General features: G+C 35.5%; 1 protein-coding gene across 2 annotated transcripts; it reads left to right on the top strand.

Moving 5' to 3' along the window:
- Positions 1 to 1,475: 1,475 nt before the first annotated feature.
- LOC104210367 (G-type lectin S-receptor-like serine/threonine-protein kinase RKS1) lies at positions 1,476 to 6,332 on the top strand. 2 transcript variants are annotated; one of them, XR_011402121.1, is made up of 7 exons: positions 1,476 to 2,891; positions 2,971 to 3,099; positions 3,524 to 3,723; positions 3,916 to 4,126; positions 4,225 to 4,462; positions 4,566 to 5,708; positions 5,814 to 5,840. XR_011402121.1 is itself a non-coding variant. In XM_009759262.2 (7 exons), the coding sequence occupies exons 1-7, from the start codon at positions 1,601 to 1,603 to the stop codon at positions 6,120 to 6,122; spliced, it is 2,526 nt and encodes an 841-aa protein (XP_009757564.1). In that variant the 5' UTR covers positions 1,479 to 1,600; the 3' UTR covers positions 6,123 to 6,332. The 2 variants fall into 2 exon arrangements, 1 of the variants encoding a protein (XP_009757564.1); XM_009759262.2 differs by having other exon boundaries at positions 1,479 to 2,891; positions 4,566 to 4,713; positions 5,814 to 6,332.
- The last annotated feature ends 7,416 nt before the right edge of the window (positions 6,333 to 13,748 follow it).

Here is a 13,748-nt window from a genome sequence, read left to right as displayed (position 1 = left end):
GCTCTGGCGACTCTGCTGGGGATATGTAACCCAGAACCACTGGTTCAGGGTTAAGAATTCGAGCTTAAAATAATTGTTATTATTTGGCTTTATTTATTATCTGGTTTTTTACGTGTTTGAGCCTAATTACAGAAGAAAACCCCATAATTAGCTAAACAACCGTTCTTGATTTGATCCGTTTCGAGATTTCCGCCATGGTCCTCGACCAGTCACGGATATCTCGCCTTTTCGTTATTATGCTATCTTCGGTGTTGCTCGATGTCTATCCTATTTGGTCTCGATCATTACTGGTCTCGATCTCGACAGATACTTCGAATCCCGAACTCGGTACCTTATCCTCATGTCTCGGTCTGATATACTACGTGGCCGATCCTCGTTCCATCCCCTGGTCTCAGTTAATCAGTGAAATCGGATGGGCCCAATTTTAACCGTATACAATGTATATAACTTAAACTCATAAACAATCAATCAACTTTACTTAAGTATCATGAAATTCTCTAAACATTATTTATAACAAAGAAGTAACTCAAGTTTGCCTCAGTAATAGTATCCTTAGGGTAAGGCTGTGGAAACAGCCTCTTGCAGAAATGCAGGGTAAGGCTGCGTACGATAGATATTTGTGGATCGGCTCTTTCTCGGACCTTGTGCATAGCGGAAGCTTAGTACACCGGATTGCCATTTTTAAACTTAATTTATATTTTCTTGATAGAAGTCTTAAATCTCAAACATGTTCTCAACCAACCCACATTCAAAGCCTTAGGACCCACGGGTCTCCTACGTTAACAATTAATTACACATAGAAACAGACAACAGTAAAATTGGAAAAACTGCAAATAGTGTTCGTTCGTCCTCCATCTAGAAACAGTACAAAAGCATTTAATGTTCATTATGTTAGGTAGATGAGCTTTGTTTACAACAAGCTGTAACAGTGGTACTAGTATGTCAACTAGCTAGCTCGAAAGGTAATAATCGTGGATTTCACGTAAAATAGATTTCCACTTTTCTTTATTTTCAAATACTTTTCCAAACTTGACCAAAAAAATAGAATTTTTTAGTGGTCCGACATGTGACCTAATGATCAATGACGTAGTATAAAAAAATCATGAAAGACTAAAGTATGGTTAAATTTCAGTAGAAACAAAATATCATTCTTTTTTGCAATAAGCTAAAAAAAAAAAGGTGTCACATAAAATGGAACAAAAGGAGTAAGTGATTTCTTCCCATATATTTAAGCTTTGGTTCACCGAGAGTTATCTGTATCCAAGGGCGGATCTAGCGAAGGAGCTACATGTTCACCCGACCCCAGTAATTTTGGCTGAAATCATGCGTATGTGTTAAAAAATCAACTAAATTAGTACGTACAAATAATAGTTTTGAACCTACTAAATTGGCAGGATGTAGTAGAATTTCAAATCTGAACAAATAAAGTTTAAATCCTAAATTCTATCTCTGCTCGTACTTGTTGTGATAATATGGGTCCTTATCCAGCTAACATGATGGTATGTTATGGTATAAGAAAGTAAAGATATTCAATGTATTTTGTTTCATTTAAACTCATGTACTGAACCAAAGAGCTAGGGCAAGTAACTGTAGAAAAGCCATGTCCCAGAAGAAAGAGTTCTTGATAATACTATTAGTTTTTATCTTATTTCTTGTACCATTTTGTACTTCCATTGACACCATCTCTTTCAACCAATCTCTAAAAGATGGAGATTTGTTAATCTCTTCTAAGAAATCTTTTGCTCTTGGGTTTTTCAGCCCTGGAAATTCCAACAAAACATATGTTGGAATTTGGTACAATAATGTCCCTGAACAAACTGTTGTTTGGGTTGCAAACAGAGATAATCCAATCAATAACCCATCTGGAATTCTTAGTATTAACCCCACAGGAAATCTTGAAATACTTGACAAAAAAACCAAGAATTTTGTCTGGAAAACCAATATTTCTTCAGCCAGTATAAGCGAAAAATCCTACTCTGCTCAGCTTTTGGATACAGGTAATTTTGTGTTGTTTCAAGACTTAAAAAAGGAAGTTATTGTATGGCAAAGTTTTGATTATCCTACAAATACTATACTTCCTAACATGAAATTTGGGAATGACAAGAAAACCGGTTTGAACCGGTCTCTAACGTCTTGGAAGTCGATGGAAGACCCCGGTTCGGGGGAGTATGTGTACAAGATTGAGATCAATGGTATAATACCACAAGTTTTCCTATACAAGAATTCTAACAGGATATGGCGAACCGGACCCTGGACGGGTCTTGGCTGGAGTGGTGTACCAGAAATGAAACCTGGATATATTTTTACTATCAACTATGTTGATAATGATAGTGAGGTCAGTGTAACATTCAGTATGCTCGACTCTGCGATCTCAAGATTAGTACTAAATGAATCAGGGATGATGAATATATTGAACTGGCAAGAGAGCGCGCAGAAATGGGTTCAATTCTGGTACGCGCCTAAGGACCCGTGTGATAACTATGTACATTGTGGCAAAAATAGTAATTGCAACTTGTACAATTTGGCTGAATTTGAATGTAGTTGTCTTCTTGGGTACGAGCCAAGTGATAATCGGTCATGGTTCTTGAGAGACGGTTCCCATGGATGCTTAAGGAAGAAGGACGAAAACGTTTGCAAAAATGGCGAGGGGTTTGCAAAAGTGACCAATGTGAAAATCCCGGATACATACACTGCTATTTTAAACAAGAGTATGGGATTGCAAGAATGTGAGCAATTATGTCTCAATAATTGTTCGTGCACAGCTTACGCGAGTGCTAATGTTAGCATAGGAGGAATTGGATGTATCACTTGGTATGGTGACTTAATAGATACAAGGGAGTTTACAGATGGTGGCCAAGATTTCTATATCCGAGTATCTGCATCTACTTTGGGTAAAATCCATGTTGTGTGGCTATATTTTGCAAGTTGAATTATTTATGTGAACAAGTGATTATAACAATTTTCTTTCAGCTCAATTCTTGAAGAATTCAAATGGATATCACAGGAAAAGAACAATATCAATTGTAACAGTGTGCATTTCTGCAATACTCATAGCACTATCGCTCGCTTGTTGTTTGGTAATAAGGAATAGGAGGAAAGGTTAGTATGTCATCTTTTAAGAAGTATATCATTCTTTACAAGTGTGCTTGCCTGGGTCGAGGGTGTCTGGAACAGCCTCTCTACCTGCATATAAGATAGGGTAAGGTCTACGTACACGCTATACTCTCCAGACCCCACATGTGGGAATATACTGGGCAGGTTGTTGTTGTTGTATATCATTCTTTACAAGTGTGCTTGCCAGGGCCGAAGATAGAGAGGTTATTGTTTACAAACAGCCTCTCTACCTGCATAAGGTAGAGATAAGGTCTGCGTACATACTAACCTCCCCAGATTCCACTATGTGGGAATATACCTGGCATGTTGTTATTGTTGTTGTATATCATTCATTACAATTCCGAGTCCAAATCTTAAAGTGTGACATCAATTGCGTCGAATCTTATTTGTGTTAGTGATTCTTGTACAGATAAAGAGGACAAATTCACCAGTTTGATTACTTTGAAAAGGAATTTAGCATCATATGAGAACTCTTCAAGAGGCAATGAGATAGATGGAAGTGAACATGTTGATGTGTTAATCTTTGATCTAAGCACTATTATTTCAGCCACTGATGATTTCTCCAATGCTAATAAACTAGGTGAAGGAGGATTTGGCAGTGTTTACAAGGTACCTCTACGATTTTATTAAATTAGTTTGTAAGCTCCAAAGGAGAGCCTTGGCGTAACTGGTAAAGGACCAGGAGGTCACGGGTTCGAGCTGTGGACTGCCCTTTAGTTTGTAGGCTCCATTTGGTCAGGTTTTGATTGTTAGTTTGTTGAGCCAACTTTACTTAACAACAACCTTGAATCTTGATTTCAGGGTCAGCTAAATAATGGACAAGAAATTGCTGTCAAAAGACTTTCGAAAACTTCAGGGCAAGGAGTTCAGGAATTCAAGAATGAAGTAACGTTAATCGCGAAAGTACAGCACAAAAATCTTGTGAAGCTTTTAGGATGTTGCATACAAAAAGGAGAGAAGATGTTGGTATATGAATACTTGCCAAACAAAGGCTTGGACAGTTTTATCTTTGGTAATGACATGAAGCTTTCTTGAATAAGTATTTGGTTAAAAACTTAGGCATGTTATAAATGGAATGCTAATGTATGAACTTTCCAAATTGTGTTACAGATAAAACTAAAGGGTGTCAGTTAGATTGGAGAAAACGATTTGAAATCATCGTTGGAATTGCACGAGGATTGTCATATCTTCACCACGACTCTCGAGTAAGAATCATACATAGGGATCTAAAAGCGAGCAACGTTTTACTAGATGCCTCTATGCAGCCAAAAATATCAGATTTTGGAACTGCTAGAATTTTTGGTGGTGATCAAATTGAAGCAAACACGAATCGAGTTGTTGGAACATAGTAAGCATTCACTTTTATGTATGCATATGTGTGAATTTTGCTATGTATATGGATATGAGATTTAAAAATGGTGGATTGTGACATTGCTATTGGTTTGTTTCAGTGGTTACATGGCGCCGGAATATGCAATGGAAGGGCATTTTTCAGTGAAGTCTGATGTTTTCAGCTTTGGAGTTCTGTTGTTGGAGATCATCACAGGGAGGAAAAACACTACTCATTATCAAGATCAAACATTAAACTTAGTTGGAAATGTAAGACATATCTGCTGCAAGTATTCACCTTTAGTCCTTTACCATTGCCTATTACACTAAGTTAAAAAATAAAAAAGAAATGGATTTTACTTATATACACTAACAAGAGCCAAATACGTTTACACAAACAACGTATTTGAACATGTTCTACTAGGTAACTTGTCTTATTTTCTAGGTTACTGATCTCACTTTTCATGGATAGTTACTTCTAGTCTAAGTTGCTCGGACTCTCCGAAATTAATATCGCCAGGTGTGTGTCGGATCCTTCAAAAGTAGTGCATTTTTGAAGGATCTGACACGAGCGCAACAGTATTTTGGAAAGCCCATGCAACATAGATTATTTGTTGTGTGATCTACTGCGTAAAAATTCTCTTGTACTGTCAGTGTATAAAAGTTAAAATAAAAAGTAATACTCTCTCTGTTTCGGTTTATGTGAACCTATTTCCTTTTTGGTCCGTTTAAAAAAGAATGACCCCTTTCTAAATTTATAAACAATTTAGCTTAAACTTCCAATTCTACCCTTAGTAAGAAGCTTTTATAACCACACAAATACTCTCGACCCCTTTTTGACTTGTTTAAGACCACAAGTTTAAAAAGTCTTCATTTTTTCTTAAACTTCGTGCCCAGTCAAACAGGTTTATGTAAATTAGAACAGAGGGAGTACTCTTTTTGTACTATTTTATGTGACACTCTTAGAATGACATCTTTCTGTATTTGAATTTTACCCATAATGAGATACTTTTATAGCCACAAATATATCATGACATGTTTAAGATCACAAGTTCAAGGTACTTTTAGTATGTGCCAAAAGTCTTTCTTAAATCATGTATCTGGTCAAATACTGCCATACAATAATACGACGGAGAGCGTATCTTGTTTTGCTTTCGCCCTTCGCCATTGCTCTTGAGAAGGGACAGTTGCAGGAAATATGGGCGGAGCCAGGGTGGCGGAAGAGGTCCAAACTATTTCGCCAAATATTACATTATGTATATAAGGTTAAAAGTTTTTTTTATATGTATATTAGCTATTGAATCCCCTTAATTTCTTCGTATAATTCGGTCATTGGCAACAAATGTTGATTATGTACTTCCTTTTTTCAGGTTTGGGATTTCTGGAATGATGACAAAGCTATAGAAGTAGTTGATCCCTTATTAGGGGAGTGGTATGAAACTGGTGAAGTTTTAAGATGCATCCAAATTGGACTATTGTGTGTTCAATCATATGCAAATGACAGGCCAATTATGTCTGAAGTGGTGTTTATGCTCTGCAATGAAATAAAACTAGCTAACCCTGGACAACCTGGTTTTGTATTCAGATCAAGAAATTCTTCTTCACTTCCTTACACATCATCAGCTAGTGTTGGAACATCTGTAAATGACATTTCAATTACTACACATCATGCTCGTTAACGCTTTCTTTAGGTAGTTTACAGAGGATTTTTATACTGTCAGTGTAATTCAACTTGTCATAGATGGTTACATGCCTTAATTTCCAGGTAACTAGGTTAACTTATTACGAACAATTATTTGCCGCTATCTTTTGGATGACCTAATGGTGTAACAATTCTTTTACAATATGGAAGTGTTGGAACATCTATAAATGACATTTCAGTTACTACACATCATGCTCGTTAACGCTTCCTTTAGGTAATTTACAGAGGATTTTTATACTGTCAGTATAATTTTACTTGTTATATCTGGTTACCTGCCTCAATTTCCGGGTAACTAATTTAACATATTAGGAACAATTACTTGTTGCTATCTTTTAGACGACCTAATGGTGTAATAATTCTTTTACACTGTGTACATAGAAATGTTGGAATATCTGGAAATGACATTTCAATTACTATACATCATGCTCGTTAACGCTTCCTTTAGGTAATTTATACAGGATTTTTATACTGTTAGTGTAATTTAACTTGTTATATCTGGTTATCTGTCTTAGTTTTCAGGTAACTAGTTTAACTTATTATGAACAATTATTTGCCGCTATATTTTAAATGGACTAATAGTGTAACAATCCTTTTACATTGTGTATATAGAAGTGGATGTAACTCTTTGTGAGGCGCTTGTCAATTGGCACAACCAAGGTAGGGGACGACTCACGGTGTGTTTCACTTGAACGTTTACAACATTCGTTGGTTCTCTGATAATAGTAATGATAAGGCAAAATACTTTACCACCCCTCTAAAATTGTCACGGATTATTAGTTATAGCCTTAAACTAGTCGTGGTCTTAATTACCCCCCTCAACTAGGCCATTTGAGAGTCATTATCCCCCTAGACGCTGATATGGCAAATTGTATGGGTGCACTAGCCTACCACGTGGATTTTTCTGTATATGTGGCATTTTTTTAAAAAATAAAATATATTTTTACCTTTTTAAGTATGTTACTTTTTTAGATAATTTTTTTTGAATACAATTTATAATAAAACTTGGATAGAACTACATTATTTAGGCTAAATTTTTTTATTTGGCTAAAAATAATAAAGTTTTAGTTAATATGTTTTTGAATTTTACCTGAAAATAAAGATTTATACAATTGAATAATAGTCAAGGCATCTAAAAAATTATAAAAATACATAGTTTGAAATTAATTATTTTGACTATAATTTTTTATATAGATCTAAAGTATGGTGTTCTAAAAATATTTTTTTTTTTTAACAGATTTTTCTTGAAAAAAAAGAGTAAAAATACACAATTGAAATGAATAGTCATTGTATCAAAAGAAGAAAGAAAAAGAGAGAACAATTGCAAAAAATAACTTACTCTATGGATACATTTTTAGAGCAATAAAAAAAGGGCAGCCCAGTACACTAAGCTCCCGCTATACGCGGGGTCTGGGAAAGGGCCGGACCACACAGATCTTTCATACGCAGCCTTACCCTGCAGTTCTGCAATAAGCATTTTTTAAAGCAATAAGTATGTTAGAGATAATACGTTATTTCTTGCAATTATTCACTCTTTTTATTTCTTCTTTTGATGTAATGACTATTTATTTCAACTGTGTATTTTTACTTTTTCAGGTAAAATATGTAATAAGGATATTTTTAGAGCACCATAATTTAAAGCTATATAAAAAATTACCGCCAAAATAATTAATTTCAAATTATGTATTTTTATAACTTTTTAGATGCCTTGACTATTTATTTCAATTGTACAAATCTTTATTTTTAGGTCTAATTCAAAAAAAGATTAATTAAAACTTTATTATTTTTAGCAAAATAAAAAAATTTAACCTAAATAATGTAGTTCTATCCAAGTTTTATTATAAATTTTATTCGAAAAAAATTATCTAAAAAAGTAACATACTTAAAAAATAAAAAATATTTTATTTTTCAAAAAAAATGCCACGTATATAGAAAAATTCACGTGGCAGGCGAGTACACCCACACAATTTGTTACATCAGCGTCCAGAGGGGTAATGACTCTCAAAAAGCCTAGTGAAGAGGGTAATTAGGACCATGAATAGTTTAAGGCTGTATAATTCGTGACAAGTTTAGGGGGGGGTGCTAAGGTATTTTGCGTAATAATAATAATAATAATAATAATAATAATAATAATAATAATAATAATAATAATAATAATAATAATAGTATTCGACTTCTGTGACAAACATAGTTGCTACCATAAGTTAGCGCTTATGCGACTAAAGTCGCCATAAATTTAAGGCTATTGTGGCAACGAGAGTTGATCTTGCGAGGATACATTAGTTTTGTGGCAACAAAGTTGCCACTAAGGTCGAAAATGTTGCCACTAAAAGTCGGGTTAGTGCGTTGCCACTTGAAGGAGCAATACATACGACTTTTTGTCGACTTTAAAACTATTTTTTTTCCGGAAAATTACACAATAGATCACTCCATAAGGTGACCTTGCAGTATTTTACCCCAGTTACAAGTTTGCAAATGTGTAGCCAAATATCAACAAACTCATATCCGAATTTTTTTACTTTTTCTTTTATTCTCCAATCTTCCGGCGTGAAAGATCCTTGAGTTTTTATTCTCCTTTTTTCCTCAAGTTCATACATACCTATCACATCTAAAAAAAAAATGCAAAAACAAACGCGAGAAACCTAAAATCTCTTCTTCTTCAATGCTAATCTTGTTAAATTTTAAATATAATTTTGTGAGAAATTTGGAGTGGGTATTGTTTGAACTTATTAGAAATTGTCTAAGTAGGTTGTATACAAAGTTTGAAGTCATTTAATGGAGTTTTGGACTAGTTTTGAACAAGAATTGCAAGTGAAATCGTACAAGAAGTTCGTCAGAGATGTTTATACACTTTTATACAATATTATACACTTTTATACAAAGAGGTACATTATGTATATAGTTGTATGAAAGTGTATAAAGATGTATGAGCACTGTAAAAATTGTTCGTGATACGTATGTATATACGTGTAGAAGAAGAAGAATATGTGAGAAATTTACCAAATACATGTAAATAATGTTATTATTGTGCATGCGAGTTGTTTATACACTATTATATACTATTTATACAATTTTATATATTATTATACAGATGAATCCTATCAATGGAGCTTCACATGTTCTTCTTCTTTCTTGGGATCTTCTGAAATTTAACCCAAATCTTGCTTAAATCTACTCCAAATCACTTCAAATTTAAGTTTTGAACTCCTCTTGATGATTCCAAATAATTGGGATAACACCCAATCCAAACAACTAACAAATAAAAAAAAACACAATTTCTGAAATCGAAACTTTGAAACACCTTTAATGGTGACTTCTATTTTCCAAGTTATTAATCAACCACTGGAATTAGAATTACATGTGGAATGAGGATAAACTCAGACCATGCCAATACCTTCTTTCTAGTTTGGTGATCCATCAACCTACCAAGTGAACCTCTTTAGTGCAACTACAGTTCTTTCCACTCCATTGAAGGAAGTGATCTTCATATGACTCCAAAAATTGATTCTTTTATGTATTATTTTTTCTTCTTCATCCAAATAGTGATTATCGGATTTGAATCTGGAGGAGCGTTGATGGAGAATAACAATGATGGAGAAAGTTTGGGATGCAAAGTTGGGACACGAGGAGAAGAAGAACAGAGAAAAGAATAAAAATTAAAAGGAGTGGGCTAATGGGTGAAAAGTAATGTTTACGTTATATACAACCTAGGCCATACTGGGTAAAGGCTTCAAACGTGAGCCATTTTTTGATGGGCTATTGAGCCAAGTGATAAGGAATGTAATTCTCCCTTTTTTCCTTGTATAAACAATTCTCTGGGCCACAGTAGCCTCAACTTTATGAGAAAAAATTAAAAAATAGCCAGATTTACAACTGGTCGTTCAAAAATAGCCCAGTTTCAAAAGTAATCGAAATTTAGCCACTTTTCATATAAAGATAAATCTGAGCGAAAACACTGTTCAAACCCAGAAAATACGCCAGTATATTATACTGGAGTTCCAACATAAGTATGCTTGAAGTCCAGCATATTATACTGGAGTTCCAGGATAAGTATGTTGGAACTCCAACATAATATGATGGAGTTCTAGCATAAGTACACTAGAACTCCAGCATAATATACTGGAGTTCCAGCAAGTATAATTGTCTAGTATAATATACTGGAGTTTGGAGCACCGATGCTCCAGTCTCCAGTATATTATACTGGAGTCAACAAAGTATACCGGTCCAGCATAATATGCTGGAGTTCATACACAGGTGCACCGAACTCCAGTATATTATGCTGGACCGGTCTCTGTTGCAGCAAAATAGTGGCTTATTTTCATTGATTTCGTAAACGCTGACTATTTTTGATGACCAGTGCGAAAACTGGCTATATCGTGCTATTTTTACACTTTATGTCGACTTTAGTAGTCTTAAATACTATTTTTTTCAGACAGATTACCTTAAGATTAGATTTACAGATTAATTCTTAAGATTTATTTTGCAGTTTCACTTAAATAGTTAAATGAGGGATCTTATTCTTCTCCTGCTTTTCCCCTAATTCTTGTGCATTGAACATAGTAACATAATGAGTAGATTTGCTTCCTTGTTTAACATTCGGCCTTGCTATTGTCTTTTCTGTCATTTCACTTCTCCCTTTTATTAATAATAAGATGGGGAAAAAATATAGATGTTAGGTAGATCGCCAATGAATAATTGCTTTAATAGCGACCTATTCAACTTTGTGGCGACAATAGTTACTACCAAAGTTAGCACTTATGTGAAGTCGACATAAATTTAAGGCTATTGTGGCCACAAGAGTTGCTTTTACAAGGATAAATTGGTTTTGTGTGACAAAGTCGGCACTAAAGGTAAAAAAATGTTGCCACTAAAAGTCAGCTTAATTAGGCGGCACTAGAAGAGGCGAACCATGCCGACCTTTGGGACGACATTATTTGCCTTTAATCGCGACATAGTCGCCACAAAAACCTATTTATAATTGTAAAAGCAACTCTCTTGGCCACAATTGTCACAACCCGAATTTTTCATCGTCGGGACCGTGATGACATCTAACATTGTACCGCTAGACAAGCCAACGTTACAGAACATTTCGCCTTTTCCTTTATCTTTTAATAATTAAAACTTAACAAAAGTAAACCAGCGGAAATAATTGCGGAAGAACATAGTTTAAAAGATTGTTTTTATGCTAATAACGAAAGCCGAAATAAAATCCACCTAGAACTGGTGTCACAACTCTCGAATAGTCTATGATTACTACAAATAATGTTCTGAACAAAACGTTTACATCTGCCTCGAAAGTAGGTAAAACAGAAATGAAATAGAATAGAAGGGGACGCCAGGGCCTGCGGACGCCTGCAGGACTACCTTGGGTCTCCGGAATGCAGCAACAACAACAACAACCTCTCGATCAGCCACTAGCTCTGAAATCTGCACAAGAAGTGCAGAGTGCAGTATCAGTACAACCGACTCCATGTACTGGTACGTGCCGAGCCTAACCTCGACGAAGTAGTGACGAGGTTACGGCGGGGCATCACAACATATACAACCTACAACAGTTTATACTAAAATGGAAAAGAAATACGGAAAGGAATATAACAAAAACTTGCATTAATGAATACGGACACCAGTCGTTCTACCAGTACCCAGCTATAACCAATCCTTAGGGAGTTTAAACATCTCAGTAATGAACTTCAATAGAAATGAATACTAAAACAATAACTGATGCAGCGTGCATCCCGATTCCACCATATAAACAATAGCAGTATCTATATTCACCCTTATTACTCCTTGTTGTACCGTGCAACCTGATCCCACCTGTCTACCCTTATTACTCCTCATCACATATCACCCTTATTCCTCCTGTTGCGGCGTGCAACCCGATCCCACTTGTCCACCTTTATTGCTCCTTGTTGCGGCGTGTAACCCTATCCTACCAGACAATCACGTTCACCCTTATTCCTCCTGTTGCGGCGTGCAACCCGGTCCCAATATATATATATATATATATCAGCACCAAATCATAAAATTAAAGACAAATATTTTACAAGTTAATTCAAATCCTCCACAACACTTATACCTCAATCCACACAATGGAATATCACTATGATTATGAAACTTCACCAGTGTAAACTACTCAACGAGACCAATCAAGATGTACCATAAGGCACCAAAAACCAATATAAGCAAACAGAGTAGTAAAACAAAATCATAAAATAATTAAATACTTCAATAAAGAGAACAACAGTTAATATAAAACAATTAGGCATGGAAACATTTATGAGCAAGTAGCAATTAAGACAAGAAATAGTATAATAGGAAACGGGGAAGGGAACAAGCTAAAAAATGATAATTTGGTGGCGCATAGGTACTCGTCACTACACCTATACGCCACACACATGAAATTTCATATAGCAAATAAGTCGGGGATTCCTATTCCATCAAGTCAAGGTTAAACCAAACACTTACCTCAAGCCAACGAGTATTTCAAAGCTCAATCACCACTTTACCTCTCGATTCCACCACAATTCACTTGTATCTAGTCATAATTAACTCAATAACATCAATAAATGCTAAATAACTCAACTCCAATGCATAATTATAGATTTTCTACCATTTTCCCCAAAAAGTCAAAAACCCGACCCCGGGCCCGCTTGGTCCAAACTCAAAATTCGGACCAAAATTCGATTATCCATCATCTCCGAGCCCAGATATACAATTGATTTTGGAATCCGACCTCATATTGAGATCTAAATCCCCAATTTATAAAAATTTCTAATTCTACCCAAAACCCAATTTTTACCTTAGAAATCTTAGATTTTTTATTGGAAATTTATGAAATGTGATGGTAAAGTGAAAGAAAGTGGGTTAAGATTACTTACCAAAGTTTTGGGGAAGATTTGGTCTTGGGAGAATCGCCTTTAGGGTTTTAGGATTTGAGAGATGTGAAAAATGGGTGAAAATCTCGTCTAAGTCCCAACTTAACATCTACAGATGTCGCAATTGCGACTGGAGCTTCGCATTTGCGAAGCGCACAATTGCTTGCGAGAAGGACACCGCAAATGCGAACCTTCGCAATTTTTGCTGCCTTTGCATTTGCGACCATTATGTCGCATTTGCGACCAATCCCCTCCCAGCTATACTTAGCAAATGCGAAGGGTTCTTCGCAATTGCGAAGACTGTTGGCCCAACTACTATTCGCATTTGCGATGAGTGACTCGCAGTTGCAACATTGTCAGGCCTCACAATTGCGAACTCTGGTCTCGCAATTGCGTGATCAGAGGCCAACACCAAAACTGTAGCACCTGCAATTTTTTCCCAAGTCCAAAACACTCTGTAGCCTATCTAAAACTCACCTGAGCCCTCAGGGCTCTAAACCAAACATGCACACAAGTCTTAAAACATCATATGAACTTGCTCGCGCGATCAAATCGCCAACATAACATCCAGAACTACGAATTCAACACCAAAACTCATAAAATTTTCAAGATAGTTCAAATTTTCTAACTTTTCAACCAAAGGTCGGAATTACATCAAATTGCCTCCGTTCTTCACCAAATTTCACAGATAATGTATAAATATCATAACGGACCTGTACAGGACTCCGAAA

Source organism: Nicotiana sylvestris, chromosome 9, assembly GCF_000393655.2.
Source record: "Nicotiana sylvestris chromosome 9, ASM39365v2, whole genome shotgun sequence".
NCBI classification, from domain to species: domain Eukaryota; kingdom Viridiplantae; phylum Streptophyta; class Magnoliopsida; order Solanales; family Solanaceae; genus Nicotiana; species Nicotiana sylvestris.
Note: the sequence above shows the minus strand (reverse complement) of the source record. Positions and strands in the feature narration are given on the sequence as shown.